The sequence below is a fragment of the Vanessa cardui genome, chromosome 5 (assembly GCF_905220365.1).
Source record: "Vanessa cardui chromosome 5, ilVanCard2.1, whole genome shotgun sequence".
Taxonomy (NCBI): domain Eukaryota; kingdom Metazoa; phylum Arthropoda; class Insecta; order Lepidoptera; family Nymphalidae; genus Vanessa; species Vanessa cardui.
The window spans coordinates 719,793-747,448 of NC_061127.1; the positions used below are offsets into that span (position 1 = coordinate 719,793).

The window sequence follows — 27,656 nt, forward strand, 5'->3', positions numbered from 1 at the left end:
CATGGCTGTCAGTATATATTTGAAGCTTGGACGATGCGTTTCCTCTCGTCACGTTGTTTTTTTTTGTTTGTGCATTTTGACGAAAATGTTATCGTGTATGAATTTCAGTGGTTTAAAATATGGAAAGATTTCGGTGCAGTGACGTGATATGTGCCTTATTACGCAAGGTAGGTTCTTATGAAAACTTTAAATCAAGCGTAATTGTAAAAATCAGTTTAGATACGGGACAATATAAAAAATATTATCATGGCAAAATTTAACTCATTTCAATTCGAGTCATTACTAAGTACTTTTAGAATAATCACATTTATAACCAACTGAGTTAAAAGGTAATTATGAAAGAGTTAGTGGTAATACCCTTTTTTCTAATCAATACTATTATATCGTACAGCCATATGTTAACATGTGTGTCTGTGTGAGAGTCTCACGTTATGTTATATATACCGTTATTAAACCATTTCATTCAACTGATCTATTCAATAATGTTCTGTTAACTTCAATTTATACACACTTGATACAACTCCATTAGATACAAAAATATGTTATGACGTTATATTTTGTTTTGCGGGTGAAAATTTTCACTAGTGACATATCGATTGACGATTTTAGACCACAGGCCGTTGTGCTTTTATGAGAAAAACTAAAGACTTATATTTAGATGAACTGATTATGTAAATTGGATACTTGATACGAAAATTGGTTAACTTCGAAGTCAATAAAATGTAACACAGGGAACTATTATATCATGACCAACTATGCATTTTCTTTAGTACGCAAGTTTTATTTAGATGTATTTGTAAGATTTGATGTGATTTGATTTCATGTTCTCATAACAGTTTTCATGCAGTACATATTAGATTACTGGGTTCTATTGTAGCATAATTTGTAGGGCCAGTGGCAAAATATTTTTTCAATGTTTTAAGAAATTTTGCTGTGTTTATATATACATAAAATAATAACCTTGTATATATATTCACCTAAAAGTAAAATTTTGTGGACACTCTGATTGCACTTCAGCATCTGTCTTTTATTATTAGATTTCGTATATGTGTACATAATACATGATCATAGACCAATTTGGTGGTTACTGTATGTACTTAATCCTAAAATAATATAGCTTAGCTCAAAAACAGACCTCTGTGGATCTATTGGCTATCTTGAGGATTTTGCTTAAAATCTTGGTCTAGACAATAAAGAGCTCTTGCATTGTCTTTTGAAAAACTCAGTGTTTACACTTGTTTGAAACAGCATGTCTAGCTGTTGGTTCTGCCCCTTAATAATCAGTCTTGTCAGATTGCTTTTATTCAATGCTTATCATATAATATCAAGAGGTGGCATTTGTGCATGATAAAAATTGAATGAAATAATTTTTGATTAAATATTTTAGTACACCAGTACTTATCAAGTGTGATTGCAGTCAAGCATAAACCTTGTAATCAATTATAAAATAAAATAAACATTAAACAAATAATTATTACTCAAGTAAAATATGTAAGTTCTCCATCCTTCCTTTTACTACTCAATTAATGGGTCGGAATGAAAATGCCAATAAGAATATACTGTTTAATTTATGTTACTTTATAGAATTAATCTTAATTTTATTTGAAAGTCTTTGGCAGTATGCAATTAATACAGAAAATCTCATAACAATTATAAAGAACATCTTATTTGAAAATGGATAATTACACTAATTAAATGGATATTAATGTAATTGTTCATTTCAATTTGGAAACCAAATTTAAAATCCATTTGAAGAATAATATATTTCGCATATATTTTCACATTCACATTGTGAATTACTGAATTTCAAGTAAATATTCGTAAACATAATATGCAGTCATTGTAGATTAGTATATCAATATGCCTACCTGATTCTATTGTTTCAATATGTCATACTAAGATATTCAAGTGATATTGTTATGTGTTGTTATAAATAAATAGTACAGTAAATTATAAATTAAATCTCTATATTTATTTTCTTTAAGAATGATTAATGTATTTAAAACAAAATTGTATATCTAATGACATACTAAATTATTGAAGTAGGTTAATTTTTTTTTATAGGTGTGTAAAACAAGAAATACAAACTCATTATTCAATTACAAGCTTTTATAATGTTTTCAGTCCATACAATTTTTTTTTTGAAATATAATTTTATGTCTAATTTTCCATACAAACGGCTATTGAACAAAAACCATTACGGTTTTGTTGAATGTTGTACAATGTGCATAAGAAAATTATGATGTTTTTGAAGCTAACTGTACTTACGGCAGGTCATAAAAAAACCACATCGGTGTTATTGCTGAATTGAGGCTTTATATCAATAAATTCAGTTAAAGTGTGCCAATGGTGTTAGTGCTCGCGATAACACGTTTATTGACCTCAAAAACTGTTGACGTTTAAGAATAGGTTATCGGCGACATCTTGTAATCTATCAAGATTGAAGATTATAATGTTGTTAATAGAGATATAGACTTATTGTTTAATGAAAATGTTAAATTTGAACGTCGCGTCACTAGTTAACGAAATTAAAAACTGCAAGGGTCACGAAAGGTCGCTACTAAAAATATACATGAACTTATGATTGTAATTAAGTTCGCTACGTATTGACAGTAAATTTTAACTTGCAGATATGTACAAATCATGGAGTATAACTTCAAAGTCAGTTTTAATTATTATTTTAAGGTCAGTTAGTGATCGAAACATAAATCTTATATTTTTCCTTAAATGTGAAAGTAGATACAGGTAGGTATTATCTTTTTAAAACAGACGTCTAATTCGTTTCGAACGATTACCATGGAAGTTACCTCATTTATTTGTTTAATGGTTACATACATATACTTTTTTTTGTAAGTGACGTTTAGACCATCGACGTCTGCACCATCTTCTATGCCGATCAACAGTTCGCTATGATGGTTATTATGTATCTTAGATATTATATAATGCATTTATATAGGATGTCGGCTGTTACTAGAATAATACAAAAAAAAATGTCTAACATTTGCCTGTAACGAATGCTGAAAAGTTAATACATGCAATAAAAGCTTGATAACGTATTTTTTTTTTACCAATACTTTCAAGGCTAACCAAGTATAGTTCAGTTAAACATATACAAGGATAGCTTTTGTGTATTTTTAATAGTCAACAGTTAAAATCTAGACACTAGATGGGTGGAGACAATAATGTATATGTAACTCAGTTGTGCAAATTGAACACAACCTCTGAATTCCGGAATACCTATAATCACTTTTTCGTGTTTGGAATATAAGATTTGCTTAGCTAGTCAGTGTCATACCAAATACTAGCAACTTAGTTATTCTATCCTCAAACAATAACTATGTATTGCTATTTTGCACATTCGAAATTCGAATGGTGAGTGAGCGAGTGTAATTACAGAAACACCTAGGTAACGAAACATTTTGTAGCCGGCGCCTTACCAATATGCTGGCTAGCCTGCTAGAGAAGATAATTGTTTAAGTTGAGCGATTTTCTAAGCTCCGACAACAACTACATAGATATTAAAACGCCCGTTTTTGCGTAAGTGTACCTACCTACAATACCATTAAGTGTACAAGGTCTCGACCAATTATATCGCGTCAATTCGATGACAAAATTGTTTATTTGTCTTCTCTTACTTGGTGGCAGGATGAGGCTCATGTCCCACGCCTCGTGGTCTCGCCTCGCCTCTTTTCATCAAATCTGTTATGACCGAGAAACGACTATTTTGCCTAAAGATTAATAAAATTAAAAATAAACTAAGGACTATCAGCTTTGACAAGCCCTAGTTTACGATAAAAATATAAAACAATTGTTTTATATTTATGCGAGTTAGGGATACTAGTAGTAAATGCGGGCGGCGTTTTAGGGTATTAGTTGTCAAGTATCAGGCAAAAAAGTAGCTTCCTTGATGTCCTTTCTTCGAGTTCATGTTTGCTTCATATCAAGTTTCATCAAATTCGTTTCAGCTTGAAAGAGCGACGACAGACATACAGAGTTACATTCACATTTATAATATTAGTATAGATTTATTGAAATCAATCATATCTATTGACAAACTGAATATAATTAATATTATATTTAAATTGTTTTTTTGTTCTAGGTGGAAATATATACAGTCTGCTGTTATTTTGATTGAACAATATGACGTCACGGTGAGTTGTTTCATATGTTCATAAGCTTAAACCATTAAAAAGATAACGAATATTCTTCTAATTGTAAAAGATTTGTTTATTTTTATACTCGAAAATTAATGTAGTAATTTCATAATGGAAACATTTTGAATTCGCAATGTTTGTTGCAATTAATTCTAAGTGCGAGCATTATCAATTAAAATTACACATTGCGAGAGTTGACCTACGTTGCGATCGGTATGTTCAATGAAGCTTATCTAATGATAGCTACTATCGAATACATCCACAGAGTAAAAACAAATGAAAATAATGAACGCAAATGAACATAGTATTCAAGCCTTTCCTACATTCCTATGAATCCAGAGTAATGTATATTTTAATCTATGAACATCGAAAATTGTCGCAACAATTTCTTATTTATTAAAATAGAAGTAGGTAAATAAAGTGAGATATACAATCATTTAAAGGGCACTGTGCCATATATGTGAAAAAGAAATGGCGAACATCGACCAAGAAATAATAAAAAGTATGATTGCGACCAGACGTAGTGCTATTTTAATTTAAATATGTTAATTTATTTACATAAATACACGCATTACTCATTACCAATTTGTATATACCCGTTATATGCTCAGTTAAATATAAAAAAAGGTAGATGGAATATGTTAGTTAACTTCGGGCGCTTAAGCTTTTCTTTATTCTTAGTGGCGATTTTTTATCATTCTTATTTGAAATCAATTTAAATATGACTTGATGCTAAGTATTACATAGTATATCTACAAATATTTTAAAAAGTATGGAAATTGGAAAATTAATAAACAATGAGACCGCTCACCATTCTTATAATTTAATATCATATATTGCGATACAGCAGTCACTATGTGATCGTCGAGAAATGCTTCGAAAACTTATCACGATAAATTAACTATCGCTGGGTACCATATCATCCTTCAGGCCCTAATTCAGGTCAAGACCTTTTCAATGGTACTAAATTTGACAAAAACAAATATTTTATTATACAAAAATGCAGTGACAATATTTTCCTTATTCTTTAATCATATATTTCCAAAACGTCGAGTTTCGGGTTTCTTCCTCATTGGCTCAGGCATGAGTCGTCAGATCAAATAATTAGGTTTAAGTTTTTTTACGTTAATAAATGTTTCCATTCCATAATATAGCTTTCGTAGATTTATAATAGGAGATCATTGAGTTGTCTAGAAGAGACGTATTTTTTTTGTGTTGTGTTTCGTAAAACAAAAAAAAATATATCCAGATTTACCTACTTCTATAAAGTAAACAGTTTATCAAGCGATTGTAACGTAATCCTTGCAAAACTTGCAAGAAGCTATGTATATTTATGAAATAATATACTAACTATTGGATTTAGCTAATTCAAAAATTGAAACATAAATGCGATTACTGAGGTTTTTTGAATATTTAGCTGTGAGTAATAAAAATACGGTACAATGCCGTCGCAATGGATGACATGGGAGGAAGTATCTTTTGACATCTGTCATGAATGTCAGACAGTATTTACGTTTATAAACAGTTTCAACACTTACCTTATATGTATGTACAGTCGGGGTAAGAAAAGGTTCATCGCCTTAAGATCTATTTTCGTGTGCACAGTATGAGCGATAATCTGCTTTACTGATCGAGAATGACATATTGCGTCGCAATGATTTGATGTTTGGATTCAAAAGGTACTAAGAGTTTAAGACTTGATAAATGAATGCATTTGAAAACTTACGAAGGTTTACTCTGACTGTACATCTGAATCATCACCGATATTGCTCTGTAGGCTAATATTTAAGTTGCTATTGTTCATCTACCAGGCTAGATCGGTTGTTCGTGCTTTTGGAGGCGGGCGCCGGTGCCGCCACACGGCGGGCCGCGGCCCGTCAGCTCGGCGAGGTGCAGAAAGCCCGTCCGGAGGAACTGCACCGTCTGCTCGCTCGTCTTATGAAGCATCTGCGCTCGCCTGCATGGGAGACGAGAAATGCGGCCACGCAGGTTGGTTACTATTACACTTTTCTTAGAGTCTCGACATATACCAATTTTATTTTATGCCAGGTACATAATTATGAAAAAAATGCTCGTTAATATTTAATAACAAAAAAAAGTCAGTATGCATTTACATCTTTGCCATTGAGCGATCTTCTCCGTAACCGTATTTAAAATGTATAAAATACTCTGAATACTTTTTTCGCAGGCCGTTGGAGCGATTTTGTCAAATGTTCCAGAATGGCATCCACCACTTATGACCGTTGTAAAAGGTAATAAACTTTAAATGAATAAGTTATTTTTTTAATTTATGTAAACATAATATAAAAAAAATAACAGTTAAAATATAATTATCGTTTTTTGCCGTTGTATGGAGTTCCAATTTTAAAATGTATAGTTAATTTACGATTAATTTAATTATTTTGCACTTGACTTACTTTGATTCAATAGGAACACTATATGACATGTTGATGAGTATATGATAAGGTTATATCAAAATGTAATGCACCACGAGAACGTTTCGCTTAGTATATTTCAGTCGTAATAAAGTCAAACCACTTCTATGGCCTTTTCTCAAGAAGAGAGCGAGTGAGCTCTAGTAGCTCACTCGCTCTCTTAGTACTCGCTCTCTTAGTACTTGACAGTAGGATATACATATATTGACTCTTTATTTGATCTTGGAATTTTCGCGAGTAAAATGTAGCCCACAATAAATGTTTGTTATGTAAATTGTGTAAATTGATGTTTGCAATGTAAAACAGCAATAGCTGAAGCGTAGTGATGTCGTATACATAGAGTTAATATTTTTATTAGCGGATGTGTCGTAACAGCTTTATAGTGAAACGGTGCTGATAAGCTAGGCGAATGGGTTTTTCGTATTTTATCAATTTTTAAATAATAAATAAAATTATGGGATTTTAATGATCACGAATCCGAGTTTTATGAGAATTTGACTCATTAATTCTTGGTTATGATTTCTCGTATGCAAACTTTTTAAAATTGAAAAAGCACTCAGGTGAAACGAATTTTTAGCTATTATACGTCTATTAGTCATAAGCTATCTATTTAAATATACTTGGAATAAAAATTGTATGTAATATTTGGCATAATGACTATTATATTTGTCCAATATTATTTGGTTGTAAAAATATATCGATGAATATAAGTTGTTGAAAATGTTGTGTTTTTCGTGAATTATATTAGATCAAGAAGGAAGTAAGATGATAAGAATAAAATAGTTTGCATTGATCTCAATAGGAAAAATTACTGGAAAAAGAAAATCGGTGACAAATTAGCCGTCATTATTGACTGCGAAATATATTGTTCTGTTCAGTTATAATGTGTTTACCACTCCTTATATCGCCAATGCGCCAACAACCTTGGGAACCGTGATGCTATGTCCCTTGTGCCCGTAGTTACATTAGCTCAATCACCCTTCAAACCGGAATACTATAACTAAACTCTTGGACGGTAGAATATTTGAAGGTTGGTTGGGCCAGACAACCTACCCAGGCGGGCACAATGCCCTCTAAGTATAGCATTACTCGATATATTGCAGCTTCATAATGAGCCATTCGTGTACTCGTAAATTACTGGGGCTTATTCCAGCCACAATAGGACAAAAGCCAGATAAACAATACTTGATATAAAATTGATTCGATATCACTAGTCGAGAGCTTAACTAATCTATGATATTCATATTGGTTTTTCCGAATCGACGCTCCTTCAAGAAAAGTGCGTACTAATTTCTTGAAGGCCGGCAAAGCACCTGCAAGCACCCCGGTGTTGCACGTATCCACAGGCAGTGTTAGTAACTTTGAGGGGAGCCTCGTGTTTCCTTCGTTTTCCATCAATAACATGGAAGAAAAACTGATGGCCTGAGGCCTCCTCTCCTTTTAAAATCCTGGATTAAAAACTCCTTACAGTTTGACTAAAACATGAGTTCGTCAAATATATTTCTACCGTAACTAACAGTAGCGTTATTTAACTGTAGGTTATTGAAAATCCGTATAGTATTGAAATACTCTATTAACGGTTAGTGTTTGCTGAAGCGATTACGTAATTAGACCATGGAGATATTTTGATTATTTGTTTATGTAATTTTATGTCAGTCGTGTCTTCAATAAGTACGAGTTATAATCCAATCCAAGGATCTGACATGTTATAAATAAATTGAAAAACAAACGTTGGTCAAATTACGTGCGACTATCAGCTGATGAACGAGGGAAACATTTTTTCGAGTCATTGTGTTTTATGTAAGTTGACCTAGTTAAACGAAGTCCATTCGTCTCGGTGTTGCTAGACGTTTGCTACAATAGCCTAATGGACGGAGCTTTAAATTTAGACTCGGACTAGGGTTGTTGGCTTTATTAAATAAATGTCCATTGTGTAAGTCGGTCACACTGATCCTTACGTAACTAGATACGTGTAATCTTCTCGAAGACACTTATTTCATTCGCAAGACGGATTTAGTACGCGTTCAATGTTTGCTTGATGTTTTTTATTTTGGTACGGCTAAGGTATTAATGTTACTAATGCGTACTAATGTAATAAAAGCGAATGTAATTTTTGTCTTACAGCCAGTTGCTCTTTGCCAAACCATTGAACTGAGTTTGATGGAACTCCGGAGCATAGGATAACATTTAAAATGCGAGCGAAGACGGGGCCAGCAACTAGTGTGATATGTATTTTGATAACCTGCTTATACTTCTCTTGGGAATTTGGTTTGATAATTACTCCATCTCATAGTTCCAATGCAGGATGTTTACGTTCTCCTTCACCGCACAGCATGAAATAACATAAAAATAGTAAAAGTTAATGGTGGACTGTAGAGCTTCTCGTGAGGTCACGACAACGACACGTCTCTGGTCAAACATAGGACAAATATAAAAAAATAAACTAACACCGTGATCGCTGTTAAAACCCTAACACATGCATCAATATCTTACAGTTCGAAGACAGTACCATCATATAGCCTTTTTTGGTGGATTTCCAAAATTAATCAAATCTAAGATGTCGTATTCGTATCATTCCATAGTCGAAAGATAAATTTATGGAAAAAAAAAATTTATATAATATTTATTTATTTATTTATTTATTTATTATTTGTCCAAGCTTGAGACACAAATGTCTTCGAGATAATATTTTGTAATGTTAGAACAAGGCGTGATAACAATTTAACAGGTATATTAGTAAGTACCGGTTCTTACGTAAATCGATTGTCGTATGACCTCACCGAGTCAAGGGCGCGCCATTAGCAACAGGGATTGGTGATCTAGTTTATTTTAATTCGGAAACAGGACAATAAACAAACCTACTTTTCAAAAGCTGTCAAAGTCTTACTAATGGGTAAGGTCTCACACTCTTGAAGAAAAGGTTTGGCGATGATTCTTCTTCACTGCTCCTGGTGGATACATGCTCAGAATTTTATCTGAAAGAAGCAGATTTTATTACGTTTTCATTTCTTATCAATGATATATAAGTGTACATTATTGCCTTATTAAATATATTTCAATGTATATCATAGTGAATTAAGATTTTGAGTTAGACCGTGATTGTCCGACTAAAATATCTTTCACTAAAATGTCTTCTAATTTTAAAAACTATTTATAACGGGATCTTAATCGCACGTTTGAGAATTACTGATCAAATTACAATTACATTTTTTTAATAGCACACATTTATATATTCTTGGATCTGTGCCAAAAATGAAACGATTATTAAAAATATAGTAGTAAAAAGAGTCTGGTGTTTAAATATTTCGGGAAATCTTAAGCGAGACTGCATTGCGCAGGATTCCGTAATATAAATATCTGGAGTATATTCTTATTACCCGATGGGACTTCAAATCCTGCATGAGTTAGGGCGCAGGACCAATTAATTTACTCTACTTTCGAGGCACGAGAGTGTAAACTCTTTCAAAATCGATAAAGAGGTGCTCCAATAATATACCCATATTATTGGAATCGAAAAAAAGGGTGTTTAAATCCTTTAAATCTACATTATAACATAAATTCAACCTGCATTTGGTCAAGCCTTTGTGAGTGGACAACATCACAAAGTATTTTATGTGAATTGAAAACAATTTTAAATTTCTCGAGAATCTAAAGATGTTAAACACATGGAGTAAAATATGAGGATAAGATTCACTTTCAAAATTTTCAATATTGACAAATAAAATGTTTGCTTATCTAGGTTAATTATAAACACTTTTTTGAATTCAATAAACCGTTCAGTTTGAATAACGTTTTTTACACATTTCCGTTGTGAACATTTAAAAAATGTACGTATCTTCGATTCAATTATTTGCGCAATCATTTCACCGTTTTATATAAAAAATATACAGAGCTCATGTTATAAAAATGTCCAATAAGCTTATTCATTTCCGCGCAGGAAATCGTCGTGTCAGAGAACCGATTGTTGCCTGCCCTTCACTCTGTATTCCCTAGAAGCTGTTCTCTTTTTAAACACGTTCAGTTACGTCTGTTGGGAGTTATGAAACGTGTACGGTTTTTATATCAGATTCCAATTTATCGATACTTATGAAATCGTCTGTCCTGAGTCCAAGCAAATTGCTGCAAAGAAAAACAAAATTAAGAACATTCATTTAAAAACATAAACAGATGAAATTTCAAACTTAAATGGCCCCTTATAATGGTTGTATAACTTTTGCATGAAGACTAGACGGCGCTAGTTTAGAATATAATACACTCGGACCATCATTTACCTCGAAACCAAAGGTCTTTTTATAAGTTTGCAAGACAATTAAATAATTCAAAAACGAAAACATCTAACAGTTGTGCAGGCGGCTTTTACAATGTACTTCGAATTTTGAGCCCTCAACCATCGCCACTCATGACAGGGTAGGCTATTTCAACTTTACAGCAAACGAGAATCCTGACGCTGCCAACATTCAAAGTTCGGTCCTGTAATGAGACCTTTTTCGGAAGAAAACCCCAGTAACTTTTTGTTGGCCTGACTTAACCTTGCCTGGTTTTAAATTAAGATATATATGGCACCCATTAGAACAAGGAGGCAGTTGATAAATGTATATCTTCAAGCTTAAAAACATGAAAACTTTACTGTTTTTCCACAGACCTTAACAACATTTATCAATTTCACCTTCCCCTTAATGAAAATTAACTCAATAATTGACTATGCGCGTGCTTCATATAAAGTATCCTATACACATTTGACCTTTTGTGATATTGCTACCAATAATCACCTGTATGGACTATTTACGATAGGATTTTCAAGATTCGAGATTGTTAAATTGGGCCGTGATAATGTTATACCTACTAGATGTAACCGATAAGTGCGCGTTTGAATTTAACAAAAATGTTGGAGCCTTATTTTATTACCCTCATAACATCAGCTATCTGCCAAAAAAAATCCCGTCAAAATCGATCCGACCGTTCCAGAGTTTAGCCGGAACAAAATAATTTTATTTTTATCACACATACATGTACATAATTAGATTATTTGTTTTTTTTTTTCACCGTACTATTTATATTTCTATACGATAATGTAAATGCAAAAGTATATCTTATATGTCAGTTTGCTTGTTAAGCATTTAAACCACTATAACGAATGTGTTGAAGCGAGCTTGAAACCAAAGGAAGGACGCAGGCTATTTATTCTCAATTCATTTATACTTTACCTTCATCTCTAACGTTTTGAATCCCATTCAAGTGTGATACATGAATTTCTTCAAACAACAGCCGCAACCGGAAAAGTAGTAGTCATATAGCCTTTCAATAGTTGTTATTTTTATCTTTATGATTTGTTGCAGAAGAGGAATCGGAACCAGATGACAACGGACGACTGCGTTGTGAAACATTCGACATAGAACGCGTCCTCGAACACGGCGCTCACCTCATGGGATCCGAGGGACACGAATATGACATGGACGAAGAATCGCTGTCGGCTTCAGGTGAGAAGAAATACTTGGTACAAATACGGCAGTTATATACAAACTCTTTAGAACCCTTTCAGATTACTTTAGATTGTTTTTATTTATTTAAAGACTCAGATTGCTAGTTGCTAGTAATTTATCATGTTTGCCCATAGTAAATACGCTCCAAAGAGTGCAAGCCATGCTGTGACTCATTTTAAATTCGTAGCTCTCTATAATTCTTTACGAACCGTACCCTGGTTGATGATTGTTAAGTTCGTGTAACGCCTCTATATCTTATTAATTAAATGTAATTTCAAATTAGACCTGAAGGAGAGTTTGGCGAAGCAAAGGCAGCAACTAAACGCACGGTTAGGGTTAGACGTTGCGTGCTCGTTGGGAGTGGATTTGAGTGGGATGTACACCAACGAAGACCTTTGTCCCGTGAAGACACCCCCGAAGGTTGAGGTGACAAGGGTAAGCCTAATTTTGAATATATTAATAGCTTTATACTATTAAATAATTTGATGTATACTTGAATTTGAGTAGTTCTTTATTAAATTATAATTTTTAATAGAAGTATCATGAAATAGACATTTTGTTTGTTTCGACCTTAATTTCCCTTTCTATGTTCTAGCGTCCGGTGCAGGAGCTAGTCGCCTGCAAGGGCTTAAGTTCGCGCGAAATGAACCTCGCCAAGCGCCGCGCGCGCGCCGCCTTCAGCAAGCAAAAGTCACGCGACTGCGACGACGGCGCGTCCGCCGCGCCCCTCGCGCCCGCCACGCCCGCCGGCCCCGCGCCGCCCTCCCCGCTCGAGCCGGAGCGGAAGAAGATGAAGACCGAGCCCGTCGATGAATGTCTGGGTGAGTTGGTTGATCTCCATGAGGAATTTAACAAAAAAAAATAGTCGTTTAGAGAGAGCGATTTCAATTTCGGGCAAATTATTTCATTTTCAATTACGTACAATTAAGGTGAGGTCGCATTTGCGGTCCCTCGTCGTGACGGCTCGTGGGGTGAAGGCGCGCGTTGGCCTCTGGAGGCGTGGTGCAGCGCACTGCAGGCTCAGCTGTTCAGCGCCGCCTGGGAGGCGAGGCATGGCGCGGCCGGCGCCCTGCGCGAGCTTCTGCGAGCCAGAATAGCGACCTCCGCGGGGCAGCGCGCTGGCATGACCGTGCAGCAGGTGAGGGTCACCCTCCACACTCACCGAGTTGCAGGGGACCACACCGATGGGGTACTAATACTAACCCTGATTTATGCAGATGGAGGATGCCCATCAGGAGTGGCTGGAGGATATGTCGCTGCGGTTGCTCTGCGTGCTCGCGCTGGATAGATTCGGCGACTTCGTATCGGATCAGGTGAGCTTGAAACGAACGATTCCGGGAGCTCCGGTCCGCGGCAGCGAGTAGCGCGATCTGACCCGGGCGTCCGGCGCAGGTGGTGGCGCCGGTGCGCGAGACGTGCGCGCAGACGCTGGGCGTGGCGCTGGCGCAGCTGCGGGCGGCGCGCGTGCGCCTCGTGGCCGAGCGCGCGGCGGCGCTGGCGCGGCAGCCGCAGTGGGAGGCCCGCCACGGCGCGCTGCTGGCCTTCAAGTACCTGCTGGCCGCCCGCCAGCAGCTGGCCGTGGAGTGCGGCGCGCTGGAGCTGCTGACGGCGGGGCTGGAGGACGGCGCCGAGGACGTGTCGGGCGCGGCGGCGGGCGCGCTGGCGCCGGCGGCCACGGCGCTGGCGGCGGCGCGGCCCGAGTGCCTGGCGCGCCTGGCGGGCCGCCTGTGGCGCCTGCTGCGCGACCAGGACGACCTGGCGGCGCCCGCGCACGCCTACATGGCGCTGCTGGCCGAGCTCATGGCGCTGCCGGCCGCCGCCTCCGAGCTGCAGTCAGTATTTGTCCTTTTGTTTTATCGGCCTCACTATCATAGCCCTGTTTTTGCATTCAGTAGATATTTTTTTCAAAATCGTTTCAAACCTCGTATTTTATTAATATTAAATATGTTTACTTTTCAGTCCCATCGACCTGACAGACGTCCTGCCGAGGCTGTGGCCGTACCTCGATCACTCGACCAGCTCCGTGCGAAAAGCGACGCTGCAAACTTTGCGCACTCTCACGCGACCTCTAGTCACGGCTGGCACTAATGGTCAGACCAACGGCAACACCGAAAGTTGTGAAACCGAGTGCGACACGAGTAGCACAAAATGTGAAAAGGCAGGTGACGATACCAAGGACACAAGTGAAGTGAAAAACTGTGAGGTGAAGTGTGATAACGGTGAAAACGGTCAGTACCTGAATTGGACGCCAGAGTTGCTGCAAGAGGCTATGAGACACATATATCAGCGGGTACTCTTCGAGCATGTACACGAGATACAAGAGATTGCTGTACAGGTGAATATAATTGATAAAATTATTTAAAAACCTAAACTACTAATTAAATTGATTCAAATAAATGATATTATGATAAACATGAAAGTAGCCATTGGTTACATTTTAGATTGTTTATTAAGATTTTCTGTAAGTAAATGTAATGTTGAAGTTCTGTTAGGTTTCACATTTGTTATTTAAATTAAAAAGCACTACTTAAATTGAAAATGCCGTTACAGCAAGATCTCTAATGGGTAGTGATACTCACTCGTACCAGCTCAGATTTGGCTGCGATCAGGATTTAGTGGCAGGGCAATGGAATGTCAATAAATAGTTTATATAACTTAGAAACTCACTGTCATAGAGCACTGGGGTCTTTCCATACGGCAGCCCGTATTATCAATAGTCCTCCGACAAATAAACCAGTATATTAGTATAATACCCACATTAGTAGTAATGTGTCGGTGTGACCCAGGTGTGGGAGAACATCCTGCGGCACGCGTCGCTGGGCACCGTGCTGGTGGCCACGTGTCCGCTGCTGGCGCTGTGGCTGTGCCTCGCCATGCAGCCCGCCCGCCTGCCGCTGGAGCCCACGCTGCTGCTGCACCCGCCGCCCAAGGTATACCGACACTGATATTAAAATACCTGATGTGTTATCATTTGAAGTGCAGACCGCTCTGTACCTCAGCATGTTGACTAAATAATAAGCTTACAACATAAAACCAATAGGCTATTTGACAATGCGAAAAATAAATTGTGAATTATTGTAATCAGTGTTTATTATGAGTTTAAAAATGGTTATTTGCAAACGAAAGTTGAAAATAATACTTAATTTATTTAGCAATCCATAAATAAAAATGCAACATTTCAAACGTTTGTCACGTGACACAAAACGTTCCTGATTGGCCGGGCTTATGATGAAGTCACTTTCTTGTAAACTTTGCTTTTCTACCATATGTACCACAGATTAAAATACAGGAAAGTGACGTCACCGACCCCATTGCAGCGCCATATTGTCCAAGTAGCGTTTTTGCGCGCTATTTATATATGGAATTTTTAATATCATATTTTCCGGCAAATATGTACTAAAAATAAAAAACACAACTTTTACTGGGTTCCTTAACTTCTACTAAATAATATAAAATGGATTCTAAAAACTAGTCAAATAGCCTATTCAAATATATAGTATATTTAACTTAACATTTTTATTCAAGTAGGCTCAAAAAGCACTTTTACAATGGCCACGTTTCATGTTGATTTAAATAAAAAGCGACCGTCACCATAGCGTGAGCTGTAATCGTCTCGATATAAGCGACAGTAACAAGGCTGGTCTCGCAGGAGCGGCGCGCTCGTGGCGGCGGGGGCGAGGCGGGTGATCCGGAGGGCGAGCTGCGCGCGGGACAGAAGTGGTACCTGGGCGGCGCCGAGAGCCAGCCTGCCGCACTGCGTGACGCCAACGTCACGCGCGCGCGCGTGCTGGCCGCCGACATGCTGGGTGAGCGCGCTGCATGCTCGGTCGGCTCTTTCTTCACTCACTCTTCTTGCGTTATTGCACCCGTGGAGTATTTTGGAGATATATATGATTTATGAGTGGAGATTTTTCTGCTTATAAGTTTATAAAAACCGACAATTAAAGCTGCTGCGCTAAAAGTTATTATACTATTAATCAATGGCGATGGCCGAGCAGTTTCTGTTTCTTTCGGATGTTCCAATCCGAAGCGCTGGTAGAATTTTGATAATTAATAAAAAATATTAATACTTATATTTCGAATGAATATTATAATTATATATTTTATTGAAATTTTAATTTCAGGTTACCTATCCTGCTATCTCGTCCAGCCGGCGCCCGGCATCGAGTACAAGGCAGAGGATGAGAGTCCGATTGATTGCTACGTAAAGGTAAATGTTTAGCTCACATGAGTGAGAATAGTATGTTAATTTATGTATCAATTCATAGTTTGTTCTGACGTGTATAAATGTTTTGCCTGTAATTTAACTAACCGATTTAGCCATTAATGCCTTCAATTTTGTTTAATGTGTTTTGTTACTTTTTTTTTAAATTTTGTTTCGTTTATAATAAAAAATAAATTTTGTTTTCATATAATAATGTGTCTAATTACCAGTGGAAACTTAGCTGATATATGTAATTTTTTATATTCATATCCCATAAGTTTATCTTATTGCTTGTTTCCCTAAAATAAAAAAATAAAAATAAAAAAAAAAAATAAATAAAAAAAAAAAGTAGGCGTGTAGTGACTGCTGGCTCGGCAATCTGCAGGTGATGGTAGTGTACCTGCGCTCGGGCAGCGCGCTGCAGCGGCTGGTGGCCGGGCTGGTGGTGGCGGCGTGGGCGCGCCGCAGCCGCCGACACGACCGCTTCCCGACCGACACGCAGGTGCGGAGATTGATTTACTTTCAATATTAACTCGAATTACACCAATACAATTAATGCAAAGCCTATGTGGTAAACGATACAATCAGGTTATGCAATTAAATCAATTTATAAGTTAATAAAGTACTCACGACAATAGGCTATTACAAACAAACAAAACAAAAAAAAAACAAAAACCCGCTGAGTTTCTTTCGCCGGTTCTTCTCAGGTCAGGGTATTTTCTTTCCGAACCGGTGGTAGTGTTTCAATTGACCATCAATAAGAAAGTGTAATGCTTCTATATTGAATAAAGTTATTTGAGTTTGAGTTTATTTAACAATGCGAAATATACATTGTGAATTTTTGTGATCACTGTATATTATGAGTTTAAAAATGGTTATTCACTAACCAAACTTGAAAATAATACTTAATTCATTCAAAAATCAATAAATAAAAATGCATTTTTTCAAACGTTTGTCACGTGACACAAAACGCTCCTGATTGGCCGGGCTTATGGTGAAGTCACTTTCTTGTAAACCTTGATTTTCTAAAATATGTACCACAGATTAAAATACAGCAAAGTCACGTCACCGACCCCATTGCAGCGCCATATTGTCCAAGTAGCGTTTTCGCGCGTTATTTAAATATGGAATATTTAATATGATATTTTTCGGCAAATGAACCCAGCAGAGGAACCCAGTAAAAGTTGTTTTTTTTTATTTCTAGTACATGAAATAAAATATCAATTTTTACTGGGTTCCTTAACCTCTACTAAATAATATAAAATGGATTTTAAAAACCAGTCTAATAGCCTATTGCGTCACTTCTCCAATAATAAAGCAAAAAACATAAATAGAATAAAAGTGCCAGTGAAAATAACACTTTAAACGGGATTATTGTCGTTACCAGGATGAGAACAATACGAATGAAATACAAAACGGTATGTCGAAGCTGGCGTCACCTCTCCTAGTCACGACCCTGCACACCGCTTTGAACCAAAACCTGTATTACGATGAAGTCGCCTTGAATTGTAATCGGTATGCTTGTTCAAAATATTATTTATACTTTTATATATATAAATCTTATGTAATTTTCTTTATTTATTTGCGGTTGAGGAAAATACTTTATAGCTGAAAATATCATGAAGTAAAATATTGGCCAGACTTAATTTTTTTTCTAAGGTCGATGTTTATTCTTCATTCAAAAATCAAAAATCGAATATATAATACATAAGAGGTTTTATTTAAAATGAATTTGAATAATACAATAATACAGAGACTTTAAATATTTCAGAATATTGCAAGAAGCACGTGATTTACTGGCTATGATGAAGCACTACAAGCTACCCGTGGATAATGAAGAATTCAACAATATCATGAGGCTTGAACAGGTGAGCTTTTTTATTAAGATTTAAGTCCCTATAACTGGGCGATATTAAGGTAAGTGACTACCACTGCCCATAGACATTGGAGCTGTAACATGTTTAAGGAAACAATCCTAAAATTGCCATTCAAAACAATACAAAGTATTGCTTCTTGGCGAACTAATATCAGATGAGAGGGTGGTAAAATTATTATCTAAATTATTGTTACTTTGCTAAAATAACAATTATTCGCAGATAGATTGAAGATTACTATGATTTAATTCATTGGCTACTGTAAAAAATGTCTATTGAAATAGATGTTGGTAACCTTAAAAGTTATGGGAGAATTATATTATTTTTTCTTAATATCCAGAGCCGTAAAATGCTACACTAACCGATCCAATTATAGTAGTATTATGATGTCAATTTGTATCTTATGAAAAAGTATTAGTATCTAACGAGCGTAATCGGCGCAGGTGTCGGCGATGACGACGACGACGCAGCCGCTGGTGGCGGCGCTGAAGACCAAGCGCGTGGCCAGCTCGCTGGAGGAGCGCCGCGCCGCGCTGGCCGCCGCCGTGGCCGCCTGCGCGCGCGACCAGGCCGCGCTCAACGTGGCGTGAGTACCGCCCGTCACGCCGCCCCGCTCGTGTGCCGCGCGACCACTGAGGGTATTGCGTTGCAGCGTGCAGGCGGCGCTGAGCGGCGCGGTGGCGCACATGGGCGCGCTGCCCGAGCGCCTCAACCCCGTGGTGCGGCCGCTCATGGACAGCGTGAAGCGCGAGTGCTCCGAGGAGCTGCAGCGCAGCTCGGCGCGCACGCTGGCCGCGCTGCTGGCGCAGCTCGTGCGCCGCGAGCCCTGCCCCAACAACAAGGTGCTCGTCAACCTCAAGGCGTTCCTCAGGTATGCGCTGCCGCCTCTTTGAATGACTAATTCGATTCTTATTACAAAGTAGTATTCATCTGAATAAATTATAATTAGATTTGTCCTATGATTAGTTTCCGTGATAGAAACGATTCAATGAGATTCGATTATATATATATATATATGTATGTATGAATGTAACTTTACAGATGTGATCCTGAATACACACCTCGTATATCACTCGAGAACTCTGAAGACGCAAACGGCGATTCGGGCAGTGGTGACAGCGGCGCCGAGAGCAAGGCCGACGTGCATTCTAGCCATGGACCCACATGTGAGGACTATTTACGGTTATTAATTTCGAATAGGTTTTCTTTTGCATTAAATCAGTTATGTAAGATTTAATGCTACTTGTGATAAAAATCGCATATATTTTTTTAGTGGATAAGTATAACGGTATCCTCACACTACGAGAGCAACATCGCAGCGCAGAGCGGATAGTGCCGCGCCGCGGCCGCCCGCCCGCCGCGCACAACGCGCACAACGCGCAGAACGCGCACAACGCGCACAGCGAACTGGGACTCGAACAACTACTGCCGCACGAAGATGAGGTATTTATTGGCGTTAATCAGTGTCAAATAGTATGGCGTACAACATTCGAGTCGAATTTACTGTAGTACCAATAAAACTTTTTATTTTATTCGACAAATGCGTTACAGGCACGAAAGCTACTCAGAATACAGAGACGGGGCGCCACAATGGCTCTCACTAGTCTAACTGAATATTTCGGCGAGGAGCTCCCAGAGAAATTGCCTAAGCTATGGGAGTTTATCACGCAACCATTCGAAAAAGTGATGACTGATGCTGGTAAGTATTATTTGTTAATTTTTGCAATATACTCATATAATTAGATTTTATATATAAAATTCTGAATACTAAAACATCAGATAAATTGGAGATAAAAACAGCTGTTTAAAATTAAAGAAGGGCTCTTCGATTACCGCAGAATATTTGTCCTCTAGAATGTTCCTTTAAAGTCATTTTATCTCGCTACTGATATGACACTTCATGGAATATTTTTTACAGAATTGGAAAGTTTGGAAGAGGAGGCCGGCGAGGAGCTGGTGTCGCGCCTGCAGGTGGTGGAGGCGGTGAGCGCGCACGTGTGCGGCGCGCTGTGGGCGCGCGTGGCGGGCGGCGCGCGCGCGTGCGTGGCGCTCACGCGCGCGCGACACACGGCGCTGCGCCACATGGCGGCGCGCGCGCTGGCCGCGCTCGCCGCGCGCGACCCGCACGCCGTCATGCAGACCGTCGTCACCGAGGTGAGCTGCGTCGGACCCTTACGACCATGTAACCGATTTTACCATAACGTCATCTAGTAGCTATAGGTTACATTAATTATTAGGTGTACACTGTACAGATTGAGTAAATGAAATATAGATATATAAATAAACAAAATTTATATTATAAAAATATCAGTTAATAATTAATTAAGTGTGAACTTGACTTTGTAATTTGAAAAGATTTGATTGGTCAAAGGGGGCGGAGTCAGGTCGGTAAAAAATGACAACTCACTGCATTCTTAACGCGAACAGACTATAGTAGGAACTACCATCGAATAGGATCACTTCGGCATTGTCTCTTTCGGGTTTCCTTAAGAAGATATTTACTTGGAGGCAGAAAATTATTTCAAAAATATTTTCGTGAAAACAATTTGTAAACAAAAGTCGCTTAAGTAGATGATAGCAATGTGTCATGCGGGGGCAGGTGATCGAGGCGCTGTCGGACGTGCGCAGCGAGCGCGTGCGCTGCGGCGCGGCGGAGGCGCTGGCGCGCGCCGTGGACGCGCTGCAGCTGCAGCTCGTGCCCTACATCGCGCTGCTCGTCGTGCCGCTGCTGGGTACTGCCGCCACGCTCATTCTATTACACAACTTTATATTGATTTCCGGTTTTTTTAAGTCACTAATTGATTTCAATTTTACGTTATATCAAAAGAATGCCCCAAGAAATGAGCATGGTGAAAATTATCTTAAAATAATGGTTACCTAATTCATATATAATACACATAAATATGGGGTCATCCTCCTCGTGGGAAGCCAGTCGTCAAGCTGGTTTAATTTGACAAACCAATCAGATGAGAATAACTCTAAGAGAAATATCGATTTAACAGATGCATTTGCTATATTTTACAGGGCGTATGAGCGACCACAACGAGGCGGTCCGCATGATGTCGACGCGTTGCTTTGCCACTTTGATTCAGCTCATGCCGCTCGACGGCGCCATTCCGGAGCCCGCGGGACTCTCGCAGGAGCTTCGAGAGAGACGACAGCGAGATAAACATTTTCTGGAACAGCTTTTCAACCCCAAGTTCATCAAGGATTATAAAATACCTGTTCCCGTCTCCGCTGAACTGAGAAGCTATCAGCAGGTGAGTTTTGATTATTCCTAATTTGAATCTAACAAGCAAGCTGGAGCCAGTTATGTATTCATTAATGATTGACGTTGTCTAAAAGTTAGTAATCTAAATGTATTTTATGTACTATTTGTTAAATTTAAAAATTTGACGACCTCCGTGGTCGAGTGGTGTGTACACCGGTTTTCATGAGTACGCCACTCTGAGGTCCCGGGTTCGATTCCCGACCGAGTCGATGTAGATTACCATTAGTTTTCTACGTTGTCTTGGGTCTGGGTGTTTGTGGTACCGTCGTTACTTCTGATTTCCATAACACAAGTGCTTCAGCTACTTACATTGGGATCAGAGTAATGTATGTGATCTCTCATATTTAAAATTAAAAAAAAATATATTTAAATGTAACAGGCCGGCGTGAACTGGCTGCGGTTCCTGAACGAGTACAAGCTGCACGGCGTGCTGTGCGACGACATGGGGCTGGGCAAGACGCTGCAGTCCATCGTGGTGGTGGCGGGCTCGCACCACGAGCGCCAGGCGCGCGCGCTGCCCGCGCTGCCCTCGCTCGTCGTGTGCCCGCCCACGCTCACCGGTACTGTCGCCTGCTCATTCGAACAGTCTGTTAATGATATGGGTAGATTAACCAACCAGCCTCGGACTTGCGTTTTGCTGTTGTATAAGCTTAAGAATCATATTTGCAAAAAAATAATCATTTAGTTTGCTTATACGACACATATACAATCCACATGTCGAGATATTATTAAACTATTTTTACAATACAAGGCTAAATCCATTATGTACTATACTTTTACTCAGAAATGCTCAATGTAAAATAAAAATTGTTTTTCCAGGTCATTGGGTGTTTGAAGTGAACAAGTTTATACCGTCAAAATTTTTGAAACCTCTTCAATACGTTGGACCGCCCGTGGAGCGTGAACGATTACGGACTCACGTACAATTCTACAACCTCATCGTGGCCTCATACGACATAGTGCGGAAGGATATAGAATTCTTCAGCAGCATTAAATGGAATTACTGTATATTGGACGAGGGTCATGTCATCAAGAACGGAAAAACGAAAGCGTTCAAGGCGATAAAGCAGCTAGTAGCAAATCATCGGTTGATCCTATCAGGAACGCCTATTCAGGTACTGTTAAACACAAGTTTTATGTCAATGTAATGCATGAAGTGTTCTTTATTAAAATATATTACCATTCATATACCTACATCTATACACTCAATATAGTACTCAATATATATAATCAATATAGATATTGGAATTGAAAAAATTAAAACCTGTTCACATTTTCATCACAATTGTTTTGCTAAATGTTAGAACGACTGACTGACTCAACTGACCGAATGACTCAAATATTTAACTTATTTAATTCTAACTAAAAGTAATAAAATTAAATATTATAATAATATTGTATTACAGAACAACGTGCTGGAGCTGTGGTCGCTGTTCGACTTCTTGATGCCCGGGCTGCTGGGCACGGAGCGCCAGTTCACGGCGCGCTACTCGCGCCCCATCCTCGCCGCCCGCGACCCGCGCGCCTCGCCGCACCACCTGCAGGCCGGCGCGCTCGCCTGCGAGGCTCTGCACCGACAGGTATAGGTTGGCGGACGAGCATATGGGCCACCTGATGGTAAGTGGTCACCATCGCCCATAGACATTAACGCTGTAAGAATTATTAACTATTCCTTACATCGTCAATGTGCCACCAACCTTGGGAACTAAGATGTTATGTCCCTTGTGCCTGTAGTTACACTGGCTCACTCTAACCTCTAACCAAGCAAAGCTAAATTACTTTTTTAATAATCCAAAACAATTTTTTTTTTATATTTATATTTATTTGCAGGTACTGCCCTTCCTACTGCGTCGTGTGAAGGAGGACGTGCTACGGGAGCTTCCGCCGAAGATCACCCAGGACTACTACTGCGACCTGAGCCCGCTGCAGCGTCGTCTCTACGAGCACTTCTCGCGCGAGCACATGCCGCAAGACATTTCCAACACCTCCGCGCACACTCACGTATTCCAGGTGATTTATTCTTTACATAAAATATGATTTCTCGTTTTTTTTTTCTATTAACTCAATAATATTCTTAAAATTATCTCCAATCTCCAATATCATACATTGATGACAGGTTATTATTTAATGTTAACAAATTGTTCAATATTTCGTATAGGCGCTGCATTACCTGCAGAACGTGTGCAACCATCCCAAACTAGTGCTAATGGCGGAGCACCCGGAGGCGGCTCGAGTGGCGCGACAGCTCGCCGCGCAGGGCTCGTCGCTCGACGACATCGAGCACGGGGCCAAGCTGCCAGCACTTAAGTCAGTTCCAAAGGATTTATATTTATTTTTTTACACTAACTATTTGATAATTTATAATTTTCAATTAGGACATTTATCGATAAGTGCTTGAAACGTTTCGGCAGGACTGCGATCAGGAGGATTACATTGCAGTAGTCATTTGCATGCATTGTCGAAAATTAGAGTCTAGATGGCCCAGTGGTTAGACCGCGTGCATCTTAACCGATGATTGCGGGTTCAAACCCCGGCAAGCACCGCTGATTCATGTGCTTAATTTGTCTTTATAATTCATCTCGTGCTCAGCGGTGAAGGAAAACATCGTGAGGAAACCTGCTTGTGACAAATTTCATAGAAATTCTGCCACATGTGTATTCCACCAACCCGCATTGGAACAGCGTGGTGGAATATGTTCCAAACCTTCTCCTCAAAGGGAGAGGAGGCCTTTAGCCCAGCAGTGGGAATTTACAGGCGGTTGTTGTTGTTGTTGTCGAAAATTAGGCTAAAAATATTTGACTAAGCTGATAATTAAAAATATTTGTATTATAATATTAAGTATGTATTCTCGTATTACAGACAGCTTCTGCTTGATTGCGGTATTGGAACATCAGCAACCGTCGGCGAGTCCGGCGCGGTCGTGTCACAGCACCGAGCGCTGATCTTCTGCCAGCTAAAGAAGATGCTGAACATCGTGGAGCGTGACTTGCTTCAGAAGCACCTGCCGTCCGTCACGTACTTGCGGCTGGACGGCAGCGTGCCTCCGCACCAACGACACGCTATCGTTACGCGTTTCAACACGGATGTGTCCATTGACGTGCTACTATTGACTACTGCAGTTAGTATTATCAATAACGTATAAAACCTATTTATGTATTACAAAAAAATTATGTGACCTAAAACATCAAATCTGCTTTTCTGAGTCACCGAATATAGAAGTTACTGATTAAAAAAAAAATTTGAAAATTGGTATTTTTTGAAGTATTTTCAATTCAAAATCTATTAGGATGACTTAGTGTGAATGATGATTTTTGGAACTAATTATAAGTTTAATATAAAATATAAAAATAATGTTTTCTATGGATGATTATGGTGAATATTATATGAATTTCTTATGTAATTAATTTTATTTAGGTCGGCGGTTTGGGTTTGAACCTCACCGGTGCCGATACGGTTATATTCGTGGAACACGACTGGAATCCCATGAAGGATCTTCAGGCCATGGACCGCGCTCACCGAATCGGGCAGAAACGAGTTGTCAACGTGTATCGACTCATCACTAGGGACACACTCGAGGAGAAGATCATGGGGTTCGTTCCTTGTTTTTGCATTATTAAAAAGTCTATTTTGTTTTACGATATTTAGCTTTGACTTAAATCGTTCTACACAAATATAGTAAATGTTATATAAATAGGTTTAATTGATGTTTTATATTTCAGCTTGCAAAAATTCAAACTGATGACTGCAAACACGGTGATAAGTAGTGAAAACGCAGCAATGGAGACCATGGGGACGGATCAGCTGCTCGATCTTTTCCAACTGTCCAGCGGCCCCGCGCCCTCCACCTCGCAGGCCCCCGCCACCGGTGCCAAGTCCCTCATAGAAACCCTTCCAGACCTCTGGGACGATAAACAGTACGAAGAAGAGTATGATATGACGAATTTTGTCAAGAATCTGAAAAAAATGAAAACATAAATTTACGTAAATATGAGCAAATAAATTATTTAATTAAATTGTATGGTGTGAGGCCAGTGAGGTACAGGAACGATAGATTTGTAAGATGAATAATTTATTTTGATAGCTTCCCGTTTTGTATGTTTGTATAGAAACTATTTATTTTTAATTAAAAATAACAATTTAAAATTAGGTTGATAAACAAAATATAGGCTTTTTGTGAATTTCAAAAGTTTATCGTAATTGGTTAATAAGAGATTTGCAGAAGAGACTGCACATTTAAAATTAATACTTTCTTTTAGACATTACATGTTTAAATACAAATATGCTATATTTATTTCCAATAGTAAGAGAATGAAATATAAATACACTCAAACATATATTTTCTTGTTTAATTTATAACAAAATAAAATTATAGGCAACAAAACAAATGTTTGAATAATTCCATAACAATTTCGTACATTTCATTCGTCATTAAATATATTTAAGCAACATATAATATCATCATGACAAATTTGTTCTGAATGAATGAAAGTACTATAATGATTTAAATATAGTTGTGATAGTTAAATTTTGGACACAATAATATCTGGCCTTATTTAATGGAATTAGATTTAGAGAATATTACGCAAAAAGTTTTTCAATATAAAATGTGATATTGTTTGGATGCGAAAAATAAGTCTGTCCATCTTTCAGTACTTTCTCCACTATTTGAAATTTAAATGTTACATGAGTGAGAAGTCAAATAATTATCTTAAATTTAACAATAATTTATATTATGTTTTGAGAAATATAGCATATGCGATATTATAAAATGAAAGAAATTGTCTCATACCAAATTATTTTATGCCTTTTATTATATTACTATGCTGTAGTTTTACAAGTTAATAAATGTGTACTATTGTAGAGGCTGATACTGTGATGAGAGCAATAAACAGTATAAATGTTACATATTTTTTGAATGTATTATATTGTTTCATGTAAATGTTGTATATTTTAATGAATCTTAGCATGATCTATAATAACTTTCTTTGCTTAAAAAATCGGGAAACATGAGTACTGCCTAACAGTACCTAATATTATTTTAAGTTTGCCTACAATAACGAGGTTTTTTTTTCGCCACTGCTAATAAAGTAAGAAGTTCATAACATTTTAAATAATATATTATTTAAATTAAATTTAAAGACACACCTTTACCGGTTTATAATTGATTGATAGAGTGCAGCATATCACTGGCAATCTAAAATTAACAACTTTTATGTACACTAAGAAAAATCAACTATTGGAGCTCGTATCAAAGCGGGTAGAAAAAAGGCGGCGCACTGGCAAACAATTGCGCAATTTATGATGCATCTGTGTGCGGAATTGAGCATGCTTGCCCATCCGCGTATTGCAGGTGTACACCGACCCTAATATCCTTAAAATGTAATTGCTCCGCCATTTTTAATTGTCTAAGCTCACAAAATATACCCAGTGTACATTTTTGTAATCAAATTATAAATATGTCTATACTGTTAACTGTACTAAGTTCTAAAAATTAAGATAGATATGTTAGTAGTAACGAAACCAAAACAAAATCTGTTAGATATAATGTTATATTAGTCTTATAATGCCTCACTGACCCCTTTTTGTATATCTTAACACATATGTAACTACATATTCAAGATTGTGTGATTAAATTTTACATTATTTTTATATAAGTTCCTTTATAAGATATACCTCAATATTTCATTCTCTAACAGAAATGTTTTTATTTATTACAACATTTTAGTTTGTTAAGATAAAGTCACATCGCTTAGTCATTTTCGTAGTTCTAGAGAATATCTGGAACGGATTTGTGATTTACAAAAAAAAAAAACCGTTATTTTGCTATTTAGTACCTGCTCAATAATACGACGAAATCTGTACTATTTTCCTATCAATTAAGAAGTACTGATAATTTATTTCTCAGTTGCCAATTCCATTGTAATCTGACACGATTTAATAACTGCCGTGTTACAATTTATAAGACATTGTGTTTCGCTAAATTTTTACAATGTGTAGAAGATTAATGTTTTCTTTTTGTATTTAAAGTGCATCGGTTTTTGTTATGACAATAAAATTTCAAGAAGTTTTCTTGATTCGTTTATGCTTCTTTTTCTTTAATTTAGTTTGAGGTTTTATATTGTAGCCGTTTTTCTTTAATAAATTTGATGATGTAATTTGTGTTTTATTCAAAATAACTTAATTATGTAAGTCTATAAAGTTAATAACAAAATATCAGTCCCATAGGCCAACAGGATTA

At 37.7% G+C, this 27,656-nt stretch overlaps 1 protein-coding gene across 1 annotated transcript; it reads left to right on the top strand.

Annotated features, from left to right (window-relative positions):
* The first annotated feature begins 2 nt into the window (after positions 1-2).
* On the top strand, positions 3-27,571 carry LOC124529647 (TATA-binding protein-associated factor 172). Its single transcript, XM_047103469.1, has 33 exons — positions 3-167; positions 4,100-4,151; positions 5,966-6,143; positions 6,343-6,406; positions 11,926-12,066; positions 12,353-12,504; positions 12,665-12,890; positions 12,999-13,207; positions 13,287-13,382; positions 13,462-13,901; positions 14,029-14,404; positions 14,856-14,999; positions 15,719-15,875; positions 16,194-16,279; positions 16,659-16,775; positions 17,661-17,788; positions 18,045-18,141; positions 18,591-18,733; positions 18,800-19,018; positions 19,189-19,313; positions 19,421-19,590; positions 19,699-19,846; positions 20,066-20,301; positions 20,747-20,879; positions 21,172-21,407; positions 21,798-21,978; positions 22,238-22,533; positions 22,825-22,998; positions 23,249-23,428; positions 23,577-23,725; positions 24,278-24,536; positions 24,833-25,008; positions 25,138-27,571. Exons 2-33 carry the CDS (start codon positions 4,141-4,143, stop codon positions 25,391-25,393), a joined length of 5,703 nt encoding a protein of 1,900 aa, XP_046959425.1. The 5' UTR covers positions 3-167; positions 4,100-4,140; the 3' UTR covers positions 25,394-27,571.
* The last annotated feature ends 85 nt before the right edge of the window (positions 27,572-27,656 follow it).

Bases quoted from the DNA above. Each gene is read 5' to 3' on its own strand.
- LOC124529647 (XM_047103469.1), top strand. The intron at 13,902-14,028 runs GTCAGTATTTGT...TTTACTTTTCAG, and splicing joins GCCGCCGCCTCCGAGCTGCA to TCCCATCGACCTGACAGACG. The intron at 21,979-22,237 runs GTACTGTCGCCT...TTGTTTTTCCAG, and splicing joins GTGCCCGCCCACGCTCACCG to GTCATTGGGTGTTTGAAGTG.